This window comes from Tasmannia lanceolata, unplaced genomic scaffold (assembly GCF_043159265.1).
Source record: "Tasmannia lanceolata isolate RefF3 unplaced genomic scaffold, GAP_Taslan_0.1 ptg000011l, whole genome shotgun sequence".
Taxonomy (NCBI): Eukaryota; Viridiplantae; Streptophyta; class Magnoliopsida; order Canellales; family Winteraceae; genus Tasmannia; species Tasmannia lanceolata.
The window spans coordinates 16,285,586-16,307,329 of record NW_027518688.1 but is presented as its reverse complement, the minus strand read 5'-3'; the positions used below and the strand labels follow the sequence as shown (position 1 = coordinate 16,307,329).

At 35.1% G+C, this 21,744-nt stretch overlaps 1 protein-coding gene across 4 annotated transcripts in view; it reads right to left on the bottom strand.

Annotated features, from left to right (window-relative positions):
• Nucleotides 1-28: 28 nt before the first annotated feature.
• LOC143886487 (alpha-mannosidase-like) overlaps nt 29-21,744 on the bottom strand; it is a 29,243-nt gene continuing 7,527 nt past the window's right edge. The window contains exons 9-30 of one of the 4 annotated variants that reach the window (XM_077390475.1): nt 21,038-21,138; nt 20,846-20,939; nt 20,389-20,556; nt 20,178-20,267; nt 18,973-19,038; nt 18,813-18,869; nt 15,688-15,907; nt 15,364-15,500; nt 14,715-14,783; nt 14,565-14,624; nt 14,352-14,423; nt 13,777-13,824; nt 13,495-13,614; nt 9,429-9,494; nt 8,738-8,850; nt 8,546-8,630; nt 4,645-4,755; nt 4,464-4,559; nt 3,017-3,064; nt 2,870-2,938; nt 2,154-2,342; nt 33-682 (exon numbers count right to left, since the gene is read on the bottom strand). In XM_077390475.1, the coding sequence (XP_077246590.1) occupies nt 2,154-2,342; nt 2,870-2,938; nt 3,017-3,064; nt 4,464-4,559; nt 4,645-4,755; nt 8,546-8,630; nt 8,738-8,850; nt 9,429-9,494; nt 13,495-13,614; nt 13,777-13,824; nt 14,352-14,423; nt 14,565-14,624; nt 14,715-14,783; nt 15,364-15,500; nt 15,688-15,907; nt 18,813-18,869; nt 18,973-19,038; nt 20,178-20,267; nt 20,389-20,556; nt 20,846-20,939; nt 21,038-21,138 (2,079 nt within the window). In that variant the 3' untranslated portion in view covers nt 33-682. Of the gene's footprint in view, nt 683-1,998; nt 2,343-2,869; nt 2,939-3,016; nt 3,065-4,463; nt 4,560-4,644; nt 4,756-8,545; nt 8,631-8,737; nt 8,851-9,428; nt 9,495-11,963; nt 13,151-13,285; nt 13,365-13,494; nt 13,615-13,776; nt 13,825-14,351; nt 14,424-14,564; nt 14,625-14,714; nt 14,784-15,363; nt 15,501-15,687; nt 15,908-18,812; nt 18,870-18,972; nt 19,039-20,177; nt 20,268-20,388; nt 20,557-20,845; nt 20,940-21,037; nt 21,139-21,744 lie in introns of those variants that run through there. The other 3 variants (XM_077390476.1, XM_077390477.1, XM_077390478.1) reach the window with 3 other exon arrangements.

The following is a 21,744-nucleotide window of genomic DNA, read 5'->3' as shown; positions in this document are numbered from 1 at the left end:
AGCATCCAAACAGAGCATATAGGAAAATGTGTTTAATGGATTTTTTTATATTAAAAATGTATTTGAGAAAAATATTAGGAATAAATTAGGAATACCTAACGAAATTTATTCTATGGTAACTGCGGTTACCTAAATAAAAAGCGGCAAACCCAAATGTAATAGCGGAAAATTCAATTTTATACGGAGATTACGGATAGGCGGGGCCATAGCAATCCAGTTCCCCGTCCCGTCCCGGCTTCGGGGAATATTTTCAATCCTCATCCAGGGTGGGGGCGGATCCCCTTTTTCACAGGTTTAATTGCCAACCCTATGTCGGCATGTAGCTGCGAATGATCATACAAATGAAGTATGTGGGGACACCATATGAAAACTTCCTTTTTTACCTTTATGATCTTATTAGCCATACCGACATTGCTTTTGCATTCTACTAATGCTTATTCATATCATAATTATAGAAAGGGAAAGTCTTCAATGTAAGTGGGACCCAAAGATTGGTGTCCCTCCCTCAAAAGGGATACAGGTGGCAGATGTGTAGGAGATGAAGACAACCCATTTTGTGGGTCCTGTCGTGGCTTGGACCTTTGCCCAAGCAGTGCACCTGGACCGTCGGATCAGCATCCTGCAAACTCAACTCAACTCAACTCAACTCAGCCTTCGTCCCAAACTAGTTTGGGTCGGCATCCTGCATATGAATAATAAAACAAAAATGAGTAACGCACAAAATAACAAAAAAAAAAATTACATGTAAAGAGGGGAGTTTAAAATGTGTGGCAATATTAATTTGGGTTGTTACAAAAAGAAATATCCCATTGTTGATTCTTTATTATTGACATGAGATTGATTATTTATTTTAGTTTATGAATCTTACTATTTCCCCTAAATATACAGAGAAGTTAACCAAGTGACAGAATCTTTAACAAACTTTGCTTGAACTAATGAAAAAAATAGAATGAGCTTCCTATAGAACCTAGGGGAGAGGCTGGTTGTGGTGTTTTGGGTATTGCTACATATAGAGGTAAGTGATTTTGTTTCTTATTTTCTTTTGGGTTTGGAAGTAAGCTGACAAGCCCCCTTTAGTATTTATTTGTTCATATTAATAAAATTTAAGGTGCTGGTCTGGGTCCCTAGATAAATTATGGGTGAAAACTCATAAGACGATTCTAAGCCTTCAATTTGTAAAGATTTCTTCATGAATGAAGAGAGTGGCTTTTTGTTAGAATTGCCCAATGGGGAATGGAATTTTCTCCATGACCCATCCATAACACACACAAATGGTTTTGATCATTGAACAAGTGGCCACCACTTGAAATTTTGCATGCTCATATTTTAGTTTGGAAAGACATGGATATGGACACAAACATGGGAACAAAGATAAAACTTGGCATTTTTCAAAAAATAGGACACATATGGATCCGGGTATCATATGCTATGAGATAGGACACATGACATCTATAAATAAAATAACATATTACTTTACTAGATCTTACTTGGATAACGGAATTAAAAATAAATTAAAATAGGCATTTGTTAAACTCATATATTTAATGTTATAATGAAAATATAAGACCTTAGCAAACAAATGATAGTTAATTCGAATATAGATGCAAATATTTGAAACAAACAAATATTTGACTAACAAAAATATCCATGAAGTGTTGTGTAGGACATGCACTTTAGGCCTCAAGAAGAGTCAAAGAATCGTACATGAGTATCATCGATGAAAATCCTATTGTGACGTGATCCCTTGAGCATAACATACAGTTATTGAAATTTTCAGAAAAAAATAGCATACGGTTATTGGGCAATATTTAAAAATCTAAAGCAAACACCAGGTTAAGAGCATGCATAAGAATATCTAATCTCTGATGAGGATTTTAGTTTCAGCAACAGACTTAAGTGAATTATCTAATTTATGTGTAACCAATTTAGTAAAGATGACAAATTAATTGACTCTTCAATGCCAAATCTATGGGAAAGTAAACAGAGAATCAGTGAGAATAGGGGGGAATGATGATATTATCATTGGAATGAAGGGAAGAGAATATATAGGAGGGGAGGACACAAAAAAAGTCAATGTCTAGTTTCAGTAAACAAAAAGGGTCATGACCTTTGTGAATAGGCCACAAATGACAATGAGCATTTGACTTTTTTACCTAAAATGTCACCAGGAAAGTGCGGATTTCCATCGGCCCCAGCTCTACAACAAGAGTGGTATTATCCACAGGTCCACCTCTCATGGGGGCAGCGCTCTCCCTGCTATCCCCTTCAACTCTCCAGTTCATCCTCCTCATTTCTGACTTCTCTTGGTTTGCGGATAAGCTTGTCTCTTTCAGTTCTTTAATCTGCATGACAAATCACAATCAACATAAAGTAATTTAGTCCTTGCAATTGCTGACTTGATTGCTTTAAACAACTGTGGTAGTTTCATCAATTTTGATTGAGAAAAAGTAATACAAAAGATAAATGCATTGGAGAATTGCAAATGCGAAGGCAATGGAATGGAGATTGGATAGAGCATGGAATAAGCAACATTATAGTTATATTAATCAATCTACAAAAGTGTATTTTATGAGCTAATGAAGAAACTAGTGCAGAATTTAAATTCAAAATGCTTCTATAATTATATTAACCAAAAGAAGAGAGAATGAAAAAAAAAAAATCTTAAAGCAAAGGCAATGGACAAGAGATTGGAGAAAAAAGACGGTCCTTGAAAAAGTACAGTATAGAGTGCAAGAAAATTTGGTGAAACAATATACAAGATTTGTAATAAGTTACTATAACGATCTTTGGTGGGAGAGCAAGCAAGTCTTGGTTGAATATGTGGCATGGTTGAATAGCGTATAAACCATTAAAAAGCAGCCCAACGTACCGTTTTTCTTACAAAAATCTTTCTAAGTTCCACTTTGGCCATGGTTGAATACGTGGCATCCTCATTGGCCTAGCCATGGAAATTGGTAAAAATGAATAGAAGGCTAGAAAATAATCTCTATAAAACATTGCATGTCGATTGTGATACCTCAAATAGATGTGATAATCGAAGGAGTACAGTTCCATCATCCAGCTCCTGCAAAATCAAATATGTTTTAACCCTTTAAGGGTCAAAGTATTTGAGGCCTGCACTACTAGGATTTTAAGACATTTTATGAGGTCTTGCAAGACCATTTATTGTCAGTAGTATAATTCTCTCTTATTGTACTCGAATATACGTCGTGTGATTGATGAAATCATTGAAAAATCTCTGAGCTGGTTGGGAACTATATTTCCACAGTAAAGGGGGTGTTCGGAATGTATACTGACCTAATTAGGCTGACACAAATCCGCGAAAAATACTAAGTGGTGATAGGAACATGGGACATGCCGATGGAATTACAACTCTTTACATGGTACTTCAAATGTTCTTGTAGAGTTTGATTGATGGGATACGCCAAGCCACGCTCATTCACAATGAAAAAAAATTACACATACGAGGGATCGTAGTGTAATTTAACAAAAGTATGAGCTTATATACTTCTTTTCAGAATACGTTGAATTACGAGCACATTGTGTTATATAATAGTTTCATACACTACTCAACTAGAGAAGCCATTGTGGTACTCTTTGGTGTGGGAAATAGGGAATTATATGGAACACAGTGACGATTGCCTATGCTTGGACTGATTGTGAAGAGCTAATCGAATTTAAGAAATTCAATATGAAAAATTTAATTATTTTTATTTAATTAAATTTAAGATGACTATGCTTATAAAACTCAATTGATACACATAATTAAATTTAATTATTTTGATAATACATGATAATCGATCATACCAAAATTAAACTTCGATTTTGGAATATGCTTGTAGAAAATTAGTGATGTAATTTTAAAAAATTAATGTATTATTATATATTTATTTTCATCAAGTAATTAGTTTGCAGGAATTTTTGAAATCAAGTACAATATTTTGGGAGGTCAAATCGAGACACATTTTAAATTGAGGGGATTCAGAAATAAACAGATAATTGAAAAAAGTGATAAATTCCATGTTTAAACTTAATTCAAAATAAAAGTTTAATAAATATGATTAATGTAGGAGAGCACAATGGATTTGATAGTAATCATTGATTTGATGATGGTTATATTGATAACTACAATAAAGGTTATGGTATGACTGATTTGTCCCTCAGAAATAAAAGAATTATCGCTAGGGCCTAACCCTAGGTTTGGGATTTCAGGGAAGCCTATAAAAACTATTAAGACCCCACTCACAGGCAGCTTTGGAAAAAAAAAATTTCTGAAATTTTGAGAATGGAAGAGAGCACCATCGATCTTGAAGTTGAACAAGGAGTGGATCGATGTGATCAGCATTATGATTCCAAACAATATGTGTATTTTCTGTTGGCCCAGATTCCAACAATTTCCTCTATGCATCAGAGGTAATTTTTCTCTACATAAAACACATCATAGAATTTCATATGAAGATCACCTGAAGTGTAATAAGTGCAACATTAGGTGGTAAACTATAGTTAGGATCCATGAAAGTTGCATTTGCCACATGAGAAGCTTTCCAAATTGTCTCTTCCTGTAATACAAATAATTTCATAAGAATAATTAAGGGAAAAGTTTTATACCTTGAGAAGCTTTCCAAAGTTTTATACATGTTATACCTCATGCGTAAAAGCCAGAAGAAGTGGTGAGTAAACTTGTTGACCAACAGTTCGGCGCCAGCGTGCTCCTGTCCCTAACTTGTTGATGCTCATATAATAATTTCCTCGAATCTAAACAACAAATATACAGAAGAATATCGACCAAAAATTCATTGAAGCTTTTGAATTTCAATGCCTGCTTTAAAAATGATTTAAATCACTTAAAATGGTAGAAATTGGCAAGAAATTGTCCCATCCAGTCAACACTTATAAGATGCACTAAAACTTTAAGATAATCCATGAATACATTTTTGGATGGAAGATGCATGGCGTAAGAGAAACCATTTTGGTCTTCATTGTTAGAATTAGGGTAAGGTTAGAGAGAGGGAGAAGAAGAGCGAAGACGATGGAGAGTCTCCACTAGGGAGCTCCCATGTAATATGATGTATATAGAGGCCCAAAGTAGGACAACCTTGTACAAAGACTACAATACCCCTCATACTACAAGTAATGACTAAACTACCCTAACACACTATTCAACACTCCCCTCAAGGTGGAGTGTATATACTATAGAACTCCAGATTGTTACAAATAAAACTACAATAAACAACTAAAAGAACCATACAACAAAAAAGACAATAATTTCATACACAACCAGCTTGGTACAACTCTCCCCTCAAGCTGGTGTGGTGAATACATAATGACAAACATGATAATAAAAAAGAAACGACCACAAGAGTACAGCAGCGAGACCAATAGCCATAAAAAGGAGCAGCTCCCCCAGAATTAGCATGACGGCGAGAGCAGTCAGAACAGGGCCTCCCCCTGAATCATAGCACGGCTAACATCAAGATCAACGATCGAACAGAAGTGCCGCAACAGAGAAACAACAACAAGCTTCGAACAAAAATAAGCAAGCCAAAGGCGCACGCAGCGAACAACGGCGAAGTACCATGAGCAGAGACATCGGATCAGCAGCACATCGCCAAGAGAAGAAGAACAACCACAAAAAATGTGATCGGAACCAACCAATGACGAGGGACACCGTCGTCTGGAGAGACAAAGTCGACGGCAGCACGTCGCCTGGAGATAACCAACCAACGATGGGGACACCATCGTCTGGAGACAAGGTCGACGGAAGCACGTTGCCTGAAGAGATAAAGTCGAAAGCCACTCTAACAACCAGGCATATAGTTGGACAATTAAAAAGTGGATTGCAATGCAAACCACGATGAATGTGTAACACTATGCGAAGGAACTACACAATCGTGTAGAAGGAATCAACAAAGAACACAAACAAGAAACAACGAACAATGCGAAGAACTGACAATGTGAAGAACGAACAATGCAAAGAAGAAACTAAATAACCGAAGAATGGTGAAATACATCAACTAGAGAAGACAAAACGAAGAAGGACGAAGAACAAAGAAGACAATAGCAAGACAACAAGACAACAAGATTACATGAGCCCGGAGACAACAAGACAAGAAAAGACAACAAAGAAGACAATAGCAAGACAAGAAAAGACAACAATGAAGACAATACCAAGACAAGATGACAACACTTCCCCTCAAGTTGAGGCCAAAGGCCGTCAACTTGCAAAGAAAAGAAGACTTCCAAGGCACCAAATCCCTATTAGACATTTCATCAAACACTTGGGGTGCACCTTGGAGATCAAGAGAAAGGCCATAGAAGAAAAAAAAAATATAGAAAAGAGAAAATAAGGGATTTGGGATGGAGTTTGGGGAATGGAAAAGGGTTTTGGGGAGTAGATTTAAGCAAACACAAAGGCCATAAAAGCCCAAAAAAAAATATAGAAAATAGAAAATAAAGGGGTAGAGTGGAGATTTAGGGATTCAAAAGAGAAACAAAGGGAGGAATGAGGGAGTTGGGTAGAGATTTGGGGTTTGCGGCAAACCAAAAATGGGTTTGAGAGGCTTACGGCAACACGAATGGAGCATGGGGGGTTTATTTTTATTTTTTTATGACTATGCGAGAGATGCGAGGCAAAGAGAGTTGCGTGAAGAGAGAAAAACAGGGAGAGGGATTTGTGCATACCATATTAGGAATGAGATTTGCACAGAGAGAGACCTCATGCACACAGCGCGCGAAAGAGAGAGAGATGCAAGAGACTTGGAGAGATTTTCGACATTTGGGATAGAGGAAGAGAGAGGCAGTGAGAGAAGAGAATAGAGAAATGAGGGGAATGAGAGATTTTAGGGATTTGAGAGGAAAGATTTTCGAAAAACAAAAAACTTGTGCTATGCGCAAAACATGGGGATCTGAGAGAGATGGTAGAGAGAGAAGATGCCGAGAGAGAGTGGAGAGAATCTAGGGGAGAATGGAGATGGTGTGATGAGGACTCCTCTTCTTTCCTTCTTCCTAGGATCTTCGCTCTGATACCATGTTAGAATTAGAGTAAAGTTAGAGAGAGAAAGAAGAAGAACAGGAGTGAAGAGGAGGGAGAGCCTCCACTGGGGAGCTCCCATGTAATATGATGTATATATAGGCCCAAAGTAGGGCGACCTTGTACAAAGACTACAATACCCCTCATACCGCAAATAATGACTAAACTACCCTAACACACTATTCAACATTCATAAATGTAGGTTGTCTGCCAATAAGGGTTTGCATGGGTAACATTTTACTAATGGCTCTCCTTAAGCCTTTGTCAGTTATGAGAAGTGTCAACTACCTCATGCTTGAGGTATTAGGGGGATGCATTTGAAACATCAGGACAAATAAACTCTTACGGGTAAACCTTTGTCTTTCAAAACCACTAATTTGGAATAAGTAACTTGGACAACATTTTCACCAGATGATAGAATATAGGCATATATTGCATCATCCATGCTTCACACCATGGTTTTAAATTTCCACCGAAACCGACATGAAATGATGAAGCTTTTCATCCCCACCTAAACCGAAACTGAAACCAAAACGACTGAACTGCATAAACAAAAATCTTAATTGTAATAGTAATATACTATATCAGTTTGCATTACATAATTATATTTATATAAATTGCATTCGAAATGTGGTGCATGTATTATATACAAATATTTATATGAATTACATGTGAAATTTTGTATGTACTAAATTATCAGACATATGGGGCAATACATGTCACTAGGTGTTCAATGTTTTTAAACTATTATGGATGGTTGTCTTGCTTATGTGATGGTTTCTAAGTACGTATTTGTGCTTATTCTAGCATTTCTTGAAGTTTCATCTTTCAATTCTATCATTTGCATATTTTTCCATATGTTTTCGTGATTTTCCAGGATTTCCACCGAAATTTTCAACTGAAAGCAAAAATTTCTGTTTATGTGACGACCGAAAGTCAGAAACTGAAACCAAAACTAAAATTTATAAATTTGCTTCATAATTCAGCATATACTGACACTGCAAATGCAAAATCAATACCAACTATGGAACAATTGTTCGGGCTAAATTTTCATTAGAAAAATCCTTGAACCAACTATTTATGTCATGGCTTCATCTGTCTCTTGTTGCCAATTCCATGCTAAGTTCTATGGTCACCAATATATTTGAGTACCATTCTATCAATATAATTGAGTGCTATTGTATCAATTCAACAATTCCTCCAAACTCACTTAATTGATCACCTAATAGGATCAATAAATAACTGTAAAATTTGATACCACTTAAGATTTGAAGCTGCATGGCGAAAATTCGTGAACCAAAACCAAACCATAGTGCATAATTAGCTAGTTACATAATAATACAAGATTGGTAGAAAGTCAGCAGGTTTCGAAAGTATACTTAACTAAAGAGCATTAAACTGCTAACATATTGCCAGCCCCTCGCAAGTATCTTCTATGCATACACTCTCATCGAAAAGATCCCTATAAAGTTGGCATGTTTCCAAAGTGCATTTAAGTAAAGTTTATTAACATACCGTCAGTCCCTCACAAGTATTATCTACGCATATATTCTCATCGAGTGCTTCACCCAAACCTCCGAAGTCAACTTTGAGCATACGCCTTGTATGAAAGAGAAGAGATAATAAGATTAACATCTCTAATGTGGGAATAATAAATCTATCATAAAGAACTAATCACATCAATGAGCACAAGTATGGGAATAAAACCTATGAAGCATGAGCTCTAATTGCCCATCTTTAAGGCTAGCACCTCCAGTGGCACGATCAACCAAAACCGATAACTCTGATTTCTCATCCGCTATATATATTCCAAGGTTAATCTGAAAATTTCCCAATAATATTAAAAGTGAACAGGAGATAAAATTAATGCATGCAAAGTATATAAATGTTTAATAAACTTAACAGTCAACTGACAAAAGAATTATATTTGATTGCAAAAAATTGACACTATAACTTCTGCTCGATCTAAGACATCGAGAATTGCTCCTATTAAACATTTGGTAAAAAACAGGGTATCAATCTTAACAAAAAACTGTTGGTTGGATGGCACCAAGTAAATGACATTTATAACATAATGTAAGGAGACTGCAGCAATCACAGTAGATCTCTTCCTCCAAGGTTTCATCTTCTTCTTCTTCCCAAGATTCTAGGAGGAACAAAATATACTAGTCCTGACAGCGTAAATCACCCAATATACTGTTTTGAAGTGATGCAATAAATCTCGGCAGTACAAGATGAATTGCAATTATAGAATGAGAACAATATAGCTTTGTTGTTTTCATCATTCAAAAAAAAAAAACACTTTGTTGCTTTCGTTTTGCCAGGGCACTGTAAAGAGGTTCCGAGAGGTTATGTTGAACTTCATAAACAATGTCGCTCACTAAAATAAGATACTTACTGGGTAGTAATTTCCTGCAATAGGTTGATGCACTTGAAGAGGCCAGTCTGCTCTATAGTCCCGCACCTAAAAACAGAATTATGATCAAGAAATTTGTGGTATGATTATTAATTAAATAACTTCTAGAGGCTGTAAATAAAAGCATTATATCTGTCCTGGAAATTCACAAAGAAGAAGGAAAACAATATTAAAGGCAAAAAAGGTGATGACAAATGAAAGAAAATATATAATATTCAGACCTGGACAACATAAGACATTATGATAACCAAAGACTAGGTTTCCATGAATAAAAAACACAAATAGCTACATATGAAATGACATCTTTTAATTGATATCATTTGCATTCCTCTCAACATCCAACGACATACCATAAAATGGAACGAATGCAGGAATTCAGTTGAGCGATAGTTGGATGGCCATTTGATGGTCCCTGGAATGTAGCCTACACCGATGGGGACAAGATGTCTGATGGGGACATCAACAATGTGAGAGGATTCAAGGTTTACAAGCGCAGACGTGGACGAGACTGATGGTGGAGACTCTAGTATGGGCCACAGACATGGGTATCTTTTTCTTTTTTTCTTTCTTTCTATTTTCGTCATTTTATTTGTAACCTACTTTTTAGGCATCAAATCTCATCCGTTTGGCGTATTTTTTGTATTATTATAAAGGTTTTTCAATTACCCATCTAATGAGCCCAAGATCATATGATTTATATGTGATTTGAGCAAGTTATGAGTATTTTTAGGGAGTGGTATAGGTCTATTACGGGATTACTATTTTAGATAAGTTTTTAACTTTATTTAGTTTACTTTGGATTAAATGAATGGTTGAGATTAGTTGCTTAGGTTTTAAGTTATCTTCTAGGGTTTCTTTTCTTATAAATACAACTTATGAAAGCGGACTTTTTAAATATTTAATAGAATTGACGTTTTGCTTGAAGCGAGAAATTTGGGCTTTCTTCTTCTATCTTCTTCTTGTGGTTTGGAACCATCTTCTCCCATCTATTCTTTTCTATTTCTTCAATCAAATCAGCACAAGCAAGGTTAGTAAATCAGATTTTCTATTTTCTTTGCTCTTGAACCCTAAAACTAGAAAAACCCAAAATCTATAGATCTCCCTTGTTCTTCAATGTATTTTTTTGAGATTTTGAGGGATTGTTTTAGTGATTAAACCTCACCTAAAACTCATAAGAATCTCAACTTTCAAACCTTTTTGAACCCTATTGCAAGTTCTTACCCTTTTCAAGCCCGGGAACCCTTTTTAAAGATCCATAGCCCAAACCTACCATCAAATCAGAACCTAAACCCTAGAATTACCTTTCTTTTACCTACCTAAACCCTTACCTAAGATCTGGACAGCAGTTTCCTTCAATTTCTATATTTGTAGAAATTACCAAAATACCCCACAGCCTAAATCTGTTTTGACCCAATTCCTGATGCTGGACATTTTTTTTTATTTTTCTTCATTGATTATTATTAATTTCTCATGCTTTATTTACATCTAACTGATAGGTCTTACATTATCTTTTAGTTCTTTTAATTGGTTGCATGCATAGGCTTAGTTTTGGACTAATCCTTCTATTATCAATTTATCTTACGAATCTTTATCACTTTGATTGATCTGTATAAGGTTTAGTTCATTCCTAATTATGATCTTTACAATTATTTATGCTATTTTGATCTCATTATTGCTTCTGCCCATAGATTAAGTAGGCGTTAATTCAGCCCTAGGTTAGTTGTTAAGTGTTCTTTTAGTTTTCCGCGTAAGTCCTAAACTGTCCTAAAGCCTTTATCACATTAGGAGTGTAGGAGTCTCCCTAAATTAGGTATTGTCCTGCATCAATGTCCTCGTGGTAAATTACAGATTATACGATAAACCCAAACCATCCCAAGAGCCACCGAAGTGTGGCGAACAAAGTTCCGTCCCCGCCCCATGATCCCCAGGGATGACAATAGTTTCCATAGCCTACACCGACATGGGTCTTTACATTTGGGAACGTTACATGTAATGTTGTCAATTTCATTATGTTGGGTATTCCATTTTTCTTCGAGAAAGAATGTTTTGGTGTTCCATCTTCTCCAATGTCCCGTTCTGGAAAGGCACAACAGAAATTTTAAGAAGTCATTTCATAGAAGGAAAAGAAAAAGAAAAAATAGAGAACAATATCAAAAAAAAAAGAAAAACATAACTTCGCAATGGTTTGTGTGTGTATATATATACATATAAGCATGGTTTTAAATTTCGGTCTTGGCCGAAACCAAAATTTTGGCCGAAATCCAATAATAATAAAAATTATTATTTACAGAAATTTTGGTAATTTTGGCCGAAATTTTGGAATATTTCTATATTTTTTAAAAAAAATTCAATTTCTCACCAAAATTTGGAAAACACCGATATTACAGATTTCGCCAAATTTAGGTTTTGGTCTCAACCAAAATCTGAAATTTAGGATTTCGGGCCGAAATTTAAAACCATGCATATAAGTATACATACATACATACATATATGTGTGTGTGTGTGATTTAATCAATGAATCTGCTGCTATGTTACACGGTTTTTTTCTGAACGGGCAAAGTACCCTTGTTGGACACGTCTCGGATTCCAATACTTCAGGATTCATGGCGACACTTCTAGGTCACTTCTATTTGTTTTTTCTGAATACTACTAGTCAACTACCACAACTTTACAATCACCGCATGTTTTGTGTTTTATCCATCATAATAGCAAACTTATGAAAATAAAAAATTATATTTACTTAACCTATTAAAATTTTCAATATATCACTTATTATAATTAAACTTTGAGAATTGATTAAAATATTTTGGTGAATCCACGAATCTTTCTTTTTGAGGTTTTTTTAATCCGACACTCAATACCCATGTATAAGTAGAGAGAACAAAGAAGTGAAGAAAGATGGAAGGAAAAAGGAGAAGAGATTAAACGTGATTGGCTTCTTAGTTAGGGTTGGAAATCCAACCCTACTTACATACTAATCTTATTAAAAAATACCAAAAATATCCTTATGGGTCACATACCATATACAATGATAAGATAACATAACTGAACAAATTTAAAGAGCTTATATACTAATCTTATTAAAAAAATACCAAAAATATCCTTATGGGTCACATACCATATACAATGATAAGATAACATAACTGAACAAATTTAAAGAGCAGTCTGGAATATCCGGAATTTACACATTTTCTGTTACGGTTTCCTTAGTCGAAAGAAGCTTTCTGGAAATTCAGGCCAGATTGAATGGAATTGCCAATTATGCTACCATGTGATTTGAAGGGCTCAAGTTATACTTGGAAACAACAGTAGTTAGTCTACTGGAGATAAAATCATACAGCAAACTAAGCTACGGCATTTGTTTATCTTATTCTTTTAGTAATATGAGTTCCAGTGGGATTGAGTGTCATCTAGTGGTAGATGGTCTCGGTTGTCTGAATTATTCAGAGTCCAAAGGAGACTACTAGGACAGGCATAGCTGCAGTGAAGCAAGTCTAGAAGCAACAAAATCTGAGTCTCTTGTCCAGTAATTTCCAACTGATAAAAACTACCCTCCTTGGTTGTCGCTGAAATATAATTGGAATTTTGGAAAGACCATAGTGGTGCCTCATTACAGGCTAGAAGTGAGCGACTGTGGCACAAATTTCTCAACTGGATATGACAAACAAACCCAACCAGGAAAAATGTAGACCGATGCATACTGCCTGAAAAATCCATGCCAAAGAAGCACCAAAATGTTCACATGTTAGAGAACATCACAAAGCTATGAGTCCAACTAGCATCGCCTTAAAGTAGTGTTCAATCCCAAAGGGATCCACATAATTCAGCGTGAAGAGTACCTCTAAAAGTTATAACAATGGTGCACAGTGAAAAATGCCAGCAGAATCTGTCAATTACTAGGCCAGCAGAATCTGCCAACTACTAGGCCAAACTTGCAAATATCATACATAGAAATTGATATGTAAGTCCATTGCTACTGATGCATGTCTTAGTTGACATTATCTTAAAGAATTTAGAGTGAAATAGAAGGAAAATTTTTGAACAATACCCTTTTTAGAAAATCTCTTCCATTAGAATCTGTATAAAATGACCTATCTGTAGCCATATTCGCTTGTATCCTTGTAATGACCTCCTTTCCAATACCATCGTCCAGAGGGACAGGACCAATCTTCATTTCAGAAATTTGTGGCCAAAATAGGAAAAGAGTCACTTGCAGTTAGCTTTCATCTCATCAAATAGAACAGTTGAGCCAGCTGTTGGAGCTTGGAAATCATAAAAATAGTCAACTCAGATTTAACCCTTTTCAAGAAAGGTAGGTGAGGAGACTCACTGTGAATTCAACTTCAGCATAATCTTTGCCTCTGTAAAGTCTAGTCACCTGAAAAATGATAATTACAGATTAATACACCCTTCATAAGGCTTTGAAGTGAGGAAAAAACATTGACCAAGTACCTGAATATGGGTGTCATGTATAAGAGATTACTTACTAGTACCCTATTACAAATAACATCAGAGTAAAAAATTGCATTGTGCATTTCAAATCAAAGGTCCAATAGCATATTTCTTTGCCTTTATAAACAAGATCATGCATGTCTACTAACAGCCAACACTTGAACATTGATTAAAAGTATTCTTGGTTCTCGATTATTTCAAATCAAAGGTCCAATAGCATATCTCAATAACTAATTAATAAAATCCATATCCACAACTGGGAGTGATGATTTTTTGCCTCTCCAAACTTCTTCACAAGTCACAACGTGGTATTTCAAAGGTGATTACTCTGTACTTTTCTTCATTTCTTTCTCTAAAGACACGAACCTTTTGGTGATCGTAAAATTCTATTTAGTTATAGACTAATTGAAGCTTGACGAACAGACATTTTTAAGATAAAATGAGGAAGATGACCTGGTATATCCATGAGCTGAAATTTTGATGAACTTCATCAACTAGAGGCCCCCGCACAATCTTCAAGGGTACCTGTAGTTAAATGAAATTAAATTAACTAATAATTGAAACCATAAATAGTTAATAAAACATTTCCTTCTATGATTTTACCCTATGTCAATAGCTTTCAGTAATTTTTCATGTACAGAGGTAAAAAAAAAAAAAATGATTTACCGATCTTGAAACAATTCCAGGAAGGGAGCCAATTGGCCGGAATACGTATGCGCCAGAGCTCTTTGAAAATTATCAAATGCATATAAATCAGTTAGAACAACTTTTTGGCATTAGTATCACAGTTTAGCCCTAAGCATAACAGTTACATACTAGTGGGTCCTGGACGTCACCAGTGCTTGAACCATACCACAAATAGCTTTGTTGTATCGGTATGTCCACCTGATACATTGGAACAATCACTTTCAGAATCATTTCATGTGAAGTTCTGAAGTTCTTAGAAATTGTTCATTAGCACATATATTAATTTAGAACCAAGGTTTTAAATTTCGGTTTCGGAATGCATTTCGCTCCCCACAGAAACCGAAATTTTGCCGAAATTTTGAAATTTCGTTCGAAATTCGATGAAAAAAAAAAAAGCAATATTTTATTTGGGCCAAAATTTCGGGGTAATTTCGCCCGAAATTTCTGGGAAATATTAAATAATGAATAAAATATACATTTTAATGGGATCTTCCTAAAATTTCGGACAGAAATTTCCTGAAATTTCGGTCGAAATAAAGTAACGTATCGATGTTTACCCAATTTCAATTTCGGTATCGATCGAAACCGGACCGAAATTTCGGATTTCGGTTGAAATTTAAAACCTTGATTAGAACTCATACAAGCATGCGTAACCATAAAAACCTTGACTGTCAACTGGGTGTTGGAAAAGAATAAATTATACAAATCAGAAATCTAATATATAAAGTGACTCATTAAATATAACAGGAAGTAATTAGGAGAACAAAACATAACTCACCCCTGTTCTATAATTGGTAATGCGTTTTAGTTGTCCAGATTTTAATGAAAAGGACATCCTAAAATCCCCGGGACCAACCTCAAATGTCTCATTCTGTGAAGAATCCATAACCGATGGATATACATTTCTGCCAGTTCCTATATCATTTAGTATGGAGCATCAGACATAAAATTATATAGAAGTATAATAATTGAACTAGTGTGATTTTTGTAGTACTGATGCTGATTTTGTTACATAAAGTGGATTTCGTTAGAACAATTATATAACAAAGGAATAGAAAACTAAAACACTGGAACAATAAACCAGAAAAAACTGGAAACCCACCTTTCCCATCAGCCTTGGAAATAAAGTAAGTGCTCCATCCAAATGGAGGAATGGACACTTGAAATAAAAACCAATACTTCGGGAGTTCTTTTGATGACACTCCCAGATAGGCCTTAGTATAAAAGTTTCTAAAGTTGCTTGTAGCATTATCCATAAACACATATTGTGCATCAATTGCATTGCCAGCAGAATCTCGTACAACAAGATGATCATCATTGACCTAATAGAAAGAGACCCTCTCAGAAAAGACTAGAATAAATAAATTGGAACATGCACTAAATAAAGCATTAGATTTGTTGCCAAAGAAGAATAGGTATCCAATTACATATAAAAACTGAACAAGTAAACAAAATAGTCATATAGATAGATATGATGCAAAAAAGGAGTTATTATTTTGTATCTAATCAATAGACAAACATAAAAATTGTAAAGCTGAAGAAATTTGGAACCCAAATTAAGGCTTATAATGTTGAAAAGCAACAAATAGCCAAGTCCTAGAGACATGGTATGAACTATGAAGTAAGATATAGAATATTAAATAAGGGATTTGCTAGCGTCCATCACAGAAGGCATTTCGTGGATGGGCTGTTGCATCTGAGAGCAGCCACCTCGTGAATGAAGACAAAATCTGCTGAAAAGTGAGCCTGTGTGTCTGCTCTCACATGCAACAGCCCATCCACGAAATGCCTTCTGCGATGGATGCTAGCAAATCCCATTAAATTATATATGATTTATAGTTTTACACTGCTTTCCAAGCATGAGCTAGAATGTCACAGAAAGCCACAAGGATCAATTTGTTATTATGAAAACCCTTAGAACCATCCCTAGGTACATCTACTATGCTTCCTTTGTCGTCTGATACTTTTATTCCTGTTTTAGACAATGTTCCTCCTATTCCATCCATTAATGACCTTGATCTTCGTATCATTCCTGTACTATGCATCATATCTTGATTTATTTTTTTTAAGTGTTAGGATCTTTCGCTAGCAAATTCCTGTCTTGTCCTCTGTTTCCATACCCTCAAGTGTTGCACAAGCTACAAGTCATCTGGCCCATAAAAAAAGCTACAAATCATCCAAAATGAAGAGAGGCCACGAAGAAGAGATGAAGGCATTAGAAACAAATAAAACGAGGCGGAAGTTCGGGCTATTGATCAAGGAATCAAATTGCTCCACAACTTAGATTTGAACAAGGTAGAGATTGAGGAAGATTCACTCAATGTCATCAGGTGGCTAAGGGGGTCAACGGTAGCTCCTTGGAGACTTCGGCTCTATTCGATGAGATAAAGGACAGATTGGGGTCAGCCTCGACATCCTTTCATCATGTCAAGCGGTCGGCCCATGGGGAGGCGGACGAGTTGGCAAGGGAAGGAGTTTCTAGGGAGAGTTTCGAGATGTTTGATTTTCCTCCTCCCTAGCTCTTTTTATTGTCCTGTTCTTTCTTTTTCTGTTCCTTTGCTTTGCTGTATTTTGGGACCTTCTCAGTCTCGTTTTCAGTAATGAAATCTTTTCACCATTCAAAAATAATAATAATAATAAACAAATAAAACATGGGAACTAATACAGTAATACCTCTTAGGGAAATAAACCAATCGAAAGCAAACATGGTGCTAAATGTCGGCTGAAACGCCAAGAAATGTTTGATATGTTTCCGTTTCCATTCCCACCAAAACGAAATACTTCGGTCGACATGTATAGATTTCGGTAAATAATTTGGTCACGTTGGCTGAAATGCTACCAAACTGCATAAAGAAAGTCAAGTTTTCCTATTTTTGCGTGCTAAATGCTTATTTTATATTTTTACTTGTTTCTTCAATTATGATGCAAATACATCAACTAATTATTGATTGAAGCATTTGCACATGACATGAATCTTCATTTTTTAATGATTTAGGGTTTTTAAAATTGGAAAAAAGTACATTTTTGAATAATAAGCAATCATATATGTGGTTAGCTTCTAATTTTATTATATAAGAGTTCTTCCAAACAATTAATAGAGTTGGATTTTTTCATTTCAACTATTAATTATTTTATTTATTTTTATTAAAAAATCCTTTAAATAAGAAAATTTATATTTAAAAAAAATATCATATATGCATGTTAACTTCTAATTTTTTATATGATTTATTCTTTCCAGATCTTATGATTTAGGTAGTCAAATTTTTTCCTTGATTCAAGAATTATTTATTTTAATTTTTAGAAAATCCTCTATATTTCCAGCATTACATTGTACTACATTATATTGTACTTTCTTTATGAAACTAATGAATGGAGTGGCCTTTTTACTGCATTTTGTGTTTATTTCAAGCATATGTATATGTGGTTGTATACATTTTAAGTTTAGAATTGTTCCAAACATGTGCAACGATGCATGTCATTAGGTGTTTCATCCTGTTAAACCATTATGGATGGTGGCCTTGCTTATGTGAGGGTTTCTAAATGTGTTTGTGTGCTTATTCCAACATATTTTGAAGTTTCATCTTAAATTTCCATCATCTGCATGCATTTCCAAAAACTTCCGTGATTTTACAAGATTTCCACTGAAATTTATGACTGAAAGAGACATGTTTCCATTTATGTGGCAACCGACATGTATACCAAAACTGAAATGTAAAACCTTGAATGCAAGTAGATTTTTACAGTGAAGCACAAAGCATAATGGACAGTGGAGAGATACATGGCCTGATTGCTTTGCTGAAGGGTACATGCAAAAATAGACATTTGCTATAGTTGTGAAGCAAATACACCAGATAAATGAAAGAATTGTGTGCATAGATGTATATGTAATACATATACATATATAGATAGATAGATAGATATAGATGGCTAAAGAACCTATAAATCATGCATCTTTACTAAGAAGCCAATATAGATTCTTGGTCTTGGTACAATTTGTAAGACATTACCATTATAAGAAAAAAAATAATTTGAAAACGACCATTATAAGAAAATTACACAGATTTTATCGAAAATTTTACCTTCAACATGATACATTGTGGTGTTTAAACAACATTACATATTCTTCCAAAGTTCTTTTACAAGAAAAAGTCGAATTGTTGAACAGCCTAGCAACAAAAAGCACTAAGAATCAAAATCACACGAACTAAACTAAAGCATCATACTCACAGGAATCCTAATGATGTCACTGCGAATCCATCCAAGAGGATTGTATGCCACTACAACCTGAAAAAATTAGCACATGACATAATGTCCTAAAATTTACATTTAAATATATCTTATCTAAAATATTTATCTTATAATAAAGATGTAAAAAAGAAAGACTTACTAAGCTTTTCCCTTCTGGAATCTCTTCTTCAGTTGGTGGACAATAGCTGATGTTGAGCAAATGGCACTGCAATTGACAAATAATTCCCCTAGCAAACGTTAAATAAGAGTGAGACTAATGGACTTAATAATTTGAAAAAGCATGACAGACAATGAGGATCGTTCATAACGATCCTTTTGAAGAAAAGTTCTACTTGAGCTGGAAAAAAAATGGCCACTGTAAGATCCTGTATGTTTTGTGAGAACAGGTACTCACTTTTTCATCGAAACTGACACAACAGTTCAATTGTGCTTTTATGGTGTGTTCAAATTTTTTGCAATTTTCTTCTCCTCTCGTGTTTGATATGTTAGCTATATTATTACCAAGTATGGGTTCCATCGTAGTCATGTGGATTAATCATGTACTCAGCCACATAATTTTGTGAATACTAGTTGTATATGTGGATGACATTGCAGTAACAGAGAATCATCAAAGGAAAATTGATGCAATTAAAAGGTCACTGAAAAGGCATCTAAGACCAGAGATTGGGGAAGTTAAGCTATTTTCTTGGTATTGAAGTTGTAAAGTCAAAACTTAAAATCAATTTATCAGATACGAAGTATGGTATTGAGATTTTAAGAAAGACAGGTATGATAGGGACAAAATCTATTGAAACCCCTATGGATCCTGACATAAAATTGTTATAAGATGAAGGGGTATTTATTTGAAGACCCTAGTAGATATCCTCATCTTGTTGGTAAGCTCATTTATTTGACAATTACATGATCGAACATTGTTTTTCCTATGAGAATAGTAAGCCAGTTTATGCATAGTCCTACAGTTGATCATTGGGGAGGATCCCCTTCGAACGAACAGACATTCAACTAGTGTATCAAAACGCAAATGACAATATACAGATTGGCTGACACGACCAACCCTATGTCTTGAGGGATATGTTTATGACTGCTCAGTTGCCTCTTCGCTGTGGGCATTCGTTTGCATAATGTTCTTCTTTATGGCATAGCCAGCAATTGCACTTTAAGGGTGGTTTCCCCTTAGGACAAGGTGGTATACATATTCAAAATCAATTCAAGTTGAGAAAAGTTTGCTCATATTAGAAATCAACGCCCAAGTAACAGCAATAGCTTTCGTGTATGCCTAGGGTAAGTAATTTAGGATGGAAAATGATAAATAATTCCATGTAAGAGAATATGAGAACATCTTACCTGGCCAAATTTCATTGTAGGAGCTGTGCATGGTTCGCTTGAACTTGAATTAGTTAGGCATGACAGAGCTAAGTTCACAACTATGTCTGCCTAAAAAATATTATAACATTGAAAGAACATATAGAAGGTCAGTATAACTGACCTAGAAGAAAGCAAAAGGTAAATTCAGATATCAAGGAACTGAAAAGAGCAATAGGGTTCCGGTTCCAACGTGAGAAGCCCCTAGAGCAAGGCGCTTCACATAGTCATTTGTCGTGTGTTGTTTTGAGGTGCCAGAGACAGCATCATGGTGTTGTACAGTTCCCAAAGCATCTCCCAAACTAAATGTGTGGGGACCAGATGACTTCCTTCCAGCAAGAAACTCAAGTTGCCGTGCTGCCTGTTAAGACAAAGCATTGTTTTAAATTTCGTCCGAAATCCAAAATTTCAGAAATTTTGGCCAAGAAATTCAAATTTTTTTTTCACAAATTTAGTATTTTTCTGAAATTTCTGCCAAAATTACCCAAATATTAATTAATTCTTTTTTTTACCGGATTTCGGCCGAACCGAAATTTAAATCCATGAGTCAAAGATATTTTCTTTCATATATGTCAATAGATTAACTCACGTCAGGCCAGATAAAAGAAACTAAAGACTCTCACAGAGACACAAACGCAGTTGGTTTTTACCAGATAATATCCACTGAGCATACGGACATATCCCTTGAGTGATGGGCGACTAGAAAAAAATCCAGTCCAATAGGCATTTTCTGCGTCCGCATATCTGTAGGTCATCTATAAGTTTATGAAAATAATAGAATTAGTTAAACTAAAACTACAACACACTGTTGTTACAAAGGCAGAGGAACAAGTATTTCTCACGGGAAATAGTCATCAGTTTTCAGCGGCCAAGATTCATTGGCTGCATTTTTCGCATCAGTATAAATTGATGGGGTAGAGTAGAACGCGTTGACCTGGCCATCCTGTTATGCTAAATCCATTTAAGCGGCCTATTTAAGATTAGAAAAAAAAAAAACTAATTGCATTTAACAAAATAAAAGCAAAAGGTTTTATTGCATGGTAACATGGCTTCATAGACACTTATGGGTAATAGGACCCTTTATGATATACCTAGAAAGTGTGAACTACCTTAAAGTAAAGTTGCATGCAGTATTAACTAAGGCAGGAAAAAAAAGATGCATAACCAAATCATTTCCAAAACCAATAACTACCAACATACCACAGAAACAAGGCACCTAGGCTTAAAATCTTCAGATAACTTAAAGTTATGACAGAACGTGATGCAGAAAATAATCATTACATCAGCCAGAAACAGTCCAGACTTCTTTTAGTAGAGGAGCAAAAGGAGAGAAGAAAATAAGGGACCCAAGCGGACCCATACTGCTGATGTGATCAAGCATAAATGATAAAACTTGTTGTTGTGAACATGGGGCCCACATAGGGTCACAACACACTGAAAATTTTTACAACACCTGCTTTTTGGATTTTATGAGGATTTTCCAGTAATTTTAGTAATTATTTAGATCGGTTTTCAAAAGTCCCTATTTTAAAGTGAAATACAAAATTAT